We start from the raw sequence: 7338 nt of genomic DNA, 5'->3' as shown, positions 1-7338 counted from the left end.
AAAATCTTTAATGACCACACTCATCATCGGCAATTCAAGTGAGCATTGATTAATGTGAGGTCATTTAAAGAGAAAAGGTGCGCTGTAAGGATTGAGAGTATTGAGAGTAAGGATCGTTATAATTAATGCCCTCGGCACTCCATAGATCCGGGGTGCTGACTGCACTGCAAAAAATAGCTATCCATCTTTTTTTAAAGAAAAAAAAAGCGTGCAGGGCTCAATCTGAAAAACCTTTTTTTAATGTCTTTAAAAAGTACATAAAATCTATTGCACGAGGCAGAGTAACTAAAGTGAACTTGTTGGGAAAGTTTTCAGTCTAATTTTGTAGTGAATCGCCGCTTTATTTTTTAATCCACCAATTTAGGTCTTTGTAAGGAGGGGTTTTGTTTTGTTTTGGGGTTGTTTTTTTTAATCAAAATACATAGGAGCGTAAGTCTCCCATCTAATGAATAGACTTCAATTTAAAAGTTTTGTAAAGTTTTGGGGTTTTAAAAAAAGAAGAAAGAAATAACACACGGCTAAATGTGAAACATCAACTCTTGACATTTTTTGCAGTGTGCCCCGCTTTCTCACTCTGTGGTCGTTTGAAAAACTGACACGAAATGAGATGTCCGCGATTCACTCATCTTGACCAGATCAGGTTAATATCAAAGTGATAAATCGTCCCAAACTTTTTCTGGCACTTGCTGCCGGCAGATTTCTGGCTGTGCGCATGTGCGAAGGTGTCCAGACTGACAATGCTGGAGAGATAGCGCGTTTGGATTGAGAAACCCAGAGAAAAAGGACAGAGAAAAAACAAAAAGGAGGAAAAAAAGATTGACGAAAAAATCCAAACAAACCCACGCCGAGAGACTGGCACCATGAGGTCCAAAGGCAGGGCACGGAAACTGGCCACGAGTAGGTGCAACATCCCTTTCTTTTTTCTCTTGAAACATGCCATCTTATATACCTATAGACTGTCGCTGTTATCACTGCTTCTATTAATAGTTTCTGTTACGATTTCGTTTCCACGAGGAAACCCTCACTTTCACCCGCTTAAAAAGAAGAAAAAAGAGCAAACCGTGATGTTGTCGCGAAGAAAATAATTAAAGTCGAGCAGAAGTAGAGCGTAAACTTTACAGTTGAGGGTGCGATGGAGGAACTTTGTGCAAGGCGTCCGCTCCAGTATTGGAATTGCTCGTTGCATGTAGTGGGCGCTGTAGTGTAACGTGGTGTATTGCGAGTTAAAAAATCCCATGTCCAGTGCATCGGCAGTTGTGTTGCACTCGCTGCACGCTGCTGCTGTGGGCTGCGGGTCACTTCACTTTCCCGGGAGAAACTTGGAAAAACAACTAAAGCGAAAGTGGAGCGAAACGAGGAGAAAACGGCGATTTAGAGACGCTAAAATGATTCGGGGAGTTTCCTTTCTTTCTTTCTTTCTTTCTTACTTTTTTTTTTAAGTCTTGTTAGTGTGTTTGAGTCTCGCAGTTCATTCCGGAGGTCTTATTAATATATAATTTGTAGCATTTGCTAAATTCTGTGTCACCTGTGAATAAAAGACATTGAGACGTGTATATTTTATATTACTTTCAACGCTACAGTGTTACACTTTACGGACTTTAAAGTTTAGATTCATCACTACAGGATGCAGGCTTCTTACTAATGCAAAATCCATTCAGGATAAAATGATAACTTGAAATATCCACTGATGTTTGATTAAATTAAATGCTACCGTCTTCGTTTATTTGCTTGCTTGAACCTAATTAACTTCATGGAATGAGATGATCATGCTACAATAATTTTCAAAATGTATCTATTTAAATCAAATGCGGTTCTCTTTTTAGTTGTGACGCTGTTTTTTTGTTTTGTTTTATGTCTAAATGTAAGATGCGTTTGTGCCTTCACCTTGAATTGTAATGCAAACTCTGGCAAGTCACATCCAAGAAGGCTACAGTGCAATGACCGAGGCCTGCAAGATTTCAGGTGTTTACAGAAATGTTCATATTGAGGAGGTTTACTGCGTTTAAAGATCTGCGCCTATGTCGTTGGAGTTCAGCTACTTGCACGGAATAAAACGGTGTAATTGTAATTTGTGAAACGCCCCGGGCAGCTGGTCATTAACGAGCAGGCTCCACAGAAGTTTTTTTTTTTTAAGACTGCACGTGGTCAGGTGAAACCGAGTTCTAATGTAATTATTTGTCCGCACAGAAATGCAGCATAATGCTGACAGTCTGATGAAGCTTAATTGACGTATTCTAAATATATAAACTGCTTCACTGACCTTCTGGAGCTTCAGAAAATCCTGTGACTCCTGTGAAGATGGTGCACAGGTTATGTAAACACACAGAACGTCATCGTGCACAGTACAAAAACAGACCTGTGAGTTTTTTGTTGTTATTATTTATGATTTTGTTTAGAAATGCAGAAAACGAGCAGCTGCGCGGAACAACTGCACCAACTTTCTTTGCACACAATTAAAGCTACAATGAAGTTAGAAGGTCAAATTCTTCGTGTGATTATTATTTTCGAGGTAATTTCTAACTGTTAAGTAAGAATGGGGAAATGTTTTGGCCCCCGGAGCAGCGGGCCCGCTCTGGCCAACAGCCAGGTCTGCACAGTGTCAACAGTGAATATTTAAATTCCCAGACCCCTCATAAGGGCTCTGCTGGTAAATGCGTTCAGTGTGTGCCTCCCTCCTTGCAAAACAGTCGTGCATTTCTTTTTTTTATTTAAGTGCCTGTAATACAGGAGGTGATGGAGAGGTGGTAAACGTGAGAGTGATTGATGGAGGCTGACTGATTAGTCCGCACGTCCAGATGTAATGCGGTGCGCCACAAAAAAACTCCCCAACCACGCTAAGCCAAGGCGTGCAGGCCGCACCCCGCGGTGAAATGTTAGCCACAGAAAGATGGACGGGGCTTTGGTGATCCAAACTAGCTCGGTGTAGGCCTAATTAAAGGTTCACTTAGCATTTTTGAGTCTCGATAAATACCGTTTCGTTATAATGCGTTCGGAGTGCATTACAGTAGCGATTAATCTACCAAGACCAGCCTAGAGTAACCATAGCACGCATCTGAATTCAAGCAAACTAGACAATTAAGTGAATAAAAATATTTGGAAGTTTAACAAGTGCCAGCAGAGCAATCAAATACAACGTGTCTCCCAAGGCAGGCACTATTTGGTATGCCTAATCATTTTCACTTTTACCACAATATTCCGTCAGTCATCACTCAGTCTCCAGAAATGTGGAGCCATAACGCATTTTAGATGGGTTATCGCCCTTTGTGTGTGTGTGTGTGTGTGTGTGTGTGTGTGTGTGTGTGTGTGTGTGTGTGTGTGTGTGTGTGTGTGTGTGTGTGTGTGAATGTGGGAGGGAGGGGTCTCGCTGGGCCTCGCTGTCCGTCAGCGCCTCTCTTCTCGGTCTTGGGAGAAGTGCGTCGTCCTCCCCACATTGTGCAGTGGGCCATGCATCTCGCGTTTGTCTGGCGGAGCTCATTAAAACGGTTAATAGATTGGCCCATTTAAAAGGTGAGAGGGAGCGGGCTGGCGCGAGGAAAGTGAAATAGAGACCCCATTAAACGGCCCTTGTTGTCCCGGAGCGGCGCTCTTTGCCTGCGCTCCGCTTGGTGCCAAAGCTCTGTATACAAATGTCCCATATCGCCTTCAGTAATGGCCTGGGTCAAGAATCATTGGGGCCCTAGGCAGAAGTTACCCCCTTCTGTTGTCCTCCTTAGTTAACTGTTGCTTTGAACTTTTATTTCTGATGTAATAAATAACAGTAGAGCCAAATCCTCATATGGAAATCAGGGCCTACTATCACTTCAAACAAAGACAAATATATATATATATATATATATATATATATATATAAAAGCAGATTTTAAATGAGCACTGGAAAGATAACTCATTGCATCTGTAACAAGGGAAAACAAGGATTGGCTCACATTGTTGGCAATGTAACATCTTTTAAAACACTTTTGTTGCAGGATGTATCTGAAGGCCTGCATGTATGATTCAGAAATGTCTGACACACTGCTGGTGTTTCTGAGTTTATGTAATGGCTTTAGATGAATGTTTGTGTGGCACATATGAGAAATGCTTGTTTGAATGAGTCTAAAATGTTTCTGTTAATACATTTAAGGCTACATTCTAATTTATGTGCAACCCTTACAAAAAAGAAAGAAAAAATCCTTGAACAACTACAATATCGTCAGAAAACTGCTGTCAAACCAAGTGTGAAATGTATCCCAGTCCCATAAGTCGAAACACACACTCGTATGTACACAAGCAGCTTGTTTGGGGTGTATTGGTGGAGTTTTGCGGTATTTGCATGTCTGTCTGTGTATTTGTTGGTAGAATATGGGCTGTGGGAGGCAGTTTGACTCTGACCAGGACCTTCTCATCTATCAACGTCCCCATCTGTCTTACATGTCTCCCCCCCCTACCCTTACGACGGGCAAAGCCCTCACCCGCCCACCCTCACCCCTCTTCAGAAAATGGCTTCTTTGGAAGGTCTCTGATGTTAATGAGTCGTCCAGGACTTAGTCTCGCAGCTGTAAACAGAGAGCTGACGAGGTTAGTGGTTTGTTTATACACTGTTGTCACCCACTTGAAGGATGGCCTCTGTCCCAAGCAAGTAGGGAGCTTCCAGGCCTCATCATGAGTCCCCTCTCAGGCCCTGACACAGTGGCCCTGCCCCAGGGGGTTTCACTCCCACTTCTCCAACTGTAGTCCCTGCTTTCTTACATCTCAGACCATCGTGAATAAAAGGAATTTCATAAAGCCGTGTTTGTACGCTGATGGTGGTGTGTGTGTGCATGTGTGTGTGTGTGTGTGGGTGCTGATGCAGCGACCCAGACAGGGCAGTGTGGGAACACCAAGGGATGGATGGAGGGAGGGGGTGTGCAGCACCATGTCAAGCCTGGGAACCACTGTGTGTTTACCACAGGGAAACTGTACCAGTGCAGAACAATGAGTGAGCCTTACCCCTTCTAAATAAAAAAACGCATTTCTGCTTTCTTCTTCCCCCTAAAGGTCATGGAGTTAGAGATAGGGAGTCCACACAAAAGCCTCCAGTCTGTCGTCAGTCTGGTCTGGCCCCGTACGGTGCCAAGACTGAGGTCATTATCAACAGAGCAGTCCCGAGCTAAGCATATTTTTATAGATTGTGTGTGTATGTGTTTGCTTGGGAGCGAGGTGAACATGTGCATGCGCTTATTTGGTCAGGGCTGCGTGCACGAGCGATTCTTTGGCGTGCGTGTATGCGCAAAACAAGAGGCAGCGCGCAGAGTGCACAGAGCGCAGTTGTCAAATGTGAGACGTGCTGCAGTTTCTCTCATCGCAAATTAGTCTGAGATAAATGGCATTTTGCTGCGCTGAAAAGTTTACCCAGACATCAAACTGATTTGTGTGTCGTTATGATGTCCGAAGAGATATAACGTCAACAGATTGCTGATGGTGCACTTCACCCAGGCTATTAATGAGGCGGTGTGAAATTAGCACGCCTCGGCATGCTTGGAGGAGAGATGTTTGTTAGCTAATTAAAGAAACTCAATCATTTTATATGCGCCAATCAATTACCTGGAGCAGGTGGTAGAAACAGAACCCGACACTATGTCCTTATGTCTCACATCAGCTAACTACCCTAACTCACTTTACTACATTGTTGAGTGCTTTTATGGCCAGGAAGGCTAAACATTTGATATGACTCTTTGGTAGCTGCCAGTATACATGTGTAGCACTTCGCTGGACTGTTATTAGTTTAAAGGCAGCTGCCCAATCATGTTACATATGTACCTTTTTTGAAGATGTCTGATTAATCATGTTTGACTTTATTCACTTTTCATCTTTAACCCAAACAGGATGTTGCGAGTATAGAACACAGAATTATCAATTTTATTCCAGTAGCCCATATTTTAATGACCCGTATGCTCATTTCGTACATCTCCAAACTTTGTCTTGAGACAGTGATACACTACTTTGTACTGACAGGTGTTCGTGGAATTGCTTATGGACATTGTATTTTAATGGCTGTGCTGCAAGGGTGATAGAGAGAATAGTGCTTACACACTGGAGGGAGCACGTAGCTATAAACAGGAATTACCCAACAATCGTTTTGTGAATGTGTTGATAACAGTGTGTTCCAGCACTGCTCGGGGATCTCCCTGGGTGGAGCAGGCTGGCCCAATGGAAGGAACGAGCTCAAGAGTTGTTTCTGATTACCAGGGGACAAAACAGGGCATCGGGTCTTGTGCAGAGACAGGACAGGACAGGACGGACCCGATGTAGTCAGATGTGCGCATGCATGTGTTTGTGTGCTATGTGTATGTGATTCCTGTACACCTTTTATCTGTGCTACAATAAGCCCCCCACCCCCTTCCCACTCTGGACCCTGAGGCTCATTAAGGAGTGACCTCTCACCTTTTCAGGACGGGAGAGATGAGGGGAGGAGATGTGATCAAAGCCGGGCCCTTCCTGATGAAGTTTGGACTGCAACGCAGCCACCTCATTGGATCTGATAGCGGCTGCCTTGGCTGTGTTAAGTGTTGAAATAGTGATGTTAGAGTGGAAGACACGAAGACGAAAAGTCACGAAAAGTTCTGAATTCGCTATTAACTTGTAGCGACATACATTTAAATATGCAACACATTTATTTTTATTTTTTGGGGTACACAGCACCTTAATTTTATACACCAGAAATAAATTCAAACTGTAGGTATTGTTTACTTATTTATTTTTTTGTTTGCTTGTGTGTTCAGGTGAACTAGATTTTTTGGCCAAGTCTCTCACAGATGCTTGTTTTCTTAAACATTAAACACTTCTCAGGTTCTGTCGTTACTGATCTATGCTCCATCCGTGTTCATCTCATCTAGTGCCTTATCTCTGAAAAGGGAAGTCCATGTCCCTGTCCTCAGAGGTCCGTCTTGATGATTTCTCCAGTGTGCATGTGTGCGTCTGTATAAATTGTGCACTTCACGTGTGTGTACCGCTGCTGCTGGTCAGCCAGGGTCACAGCAGAGAAAAGAATGTGACTGTGGAAAAGAATGCTGTGCTGATTAGCGCTGCTTACCTGTAAGTGAACTGGACGTGCCGGCATGTGATGAGACTGAGGAAACAAGGGAACAATAGGACAGTAGAGATTCCTTTCCACGCCACATTCCAGCGATCCAGCAACCCGGGACCCCCGCTTGGAGCTTTGATGAACCCTCCTCGCAGCTTCCTGGGATTGTCGCTCCTCCACAAACACAAAAACACAAAGTGGCCGGTGAGTGGGGCCAGGGAAGAGAGAACACGGCCCTCCTCAGGATGTCCTGTTTTGATTAGCGTTAGCATCCTAAAAGCACCATAGAAATATTTTTC

The 7338-nt window shown here is 43.6% G+C and overlaps 1 protein-coding gene across 11 annotated transcripts in view; it reads left to right on the top strand.

The window, feature by feature from the left end:
* Positions 1 to 627: 627 nt before the first annotated feature.
* mecom (MDS1 and EVI1 complex locus) overlaps positions 628 to 7338 on the top strand; it is a 125465-nt gene continuing 118754 nt past the window's right edge. For all 11 annotated transcript variants that reach the window (XM_085429575.1, XM_085429571.1, XM_085429569.1 and 8 more), the window contains exon 1: positions 628 to 897. In XM_085429575.1, the coding sequence (XP_085285701.1) occupies positions 861 to 897 (37 nt within the window). In that variant the 5' untranslated portion in view covers positions 628 to 860. The remainder of the gene's footprint in view (positions 898 to 7338) is intronic.

The sequence above is a fragment of the Copadichromis virginalis genome, linkage group LG14, assembly GCF_057382275.1.
Source record: "Copadichromis virginalis isolate Kocher_CV1m ecotype Utaka linkage group LG14, C_Virginalis_male_GT1.1, whole genome shotgun sequence".
In the NCBI taxonomy this organism is placed as follows: domain Eukaryota; kingdom Metazoa; phylum Chordata; class Actinopteri; order Cichliformes; family Cichlidae; genus Copadichromis; species Copadichromis virginalis.
The sequence above is the reverse complement of the archived record's forward strand: the minus strand, read 5'-3'. Positions and strand labels throughout refer to the sequence as shown.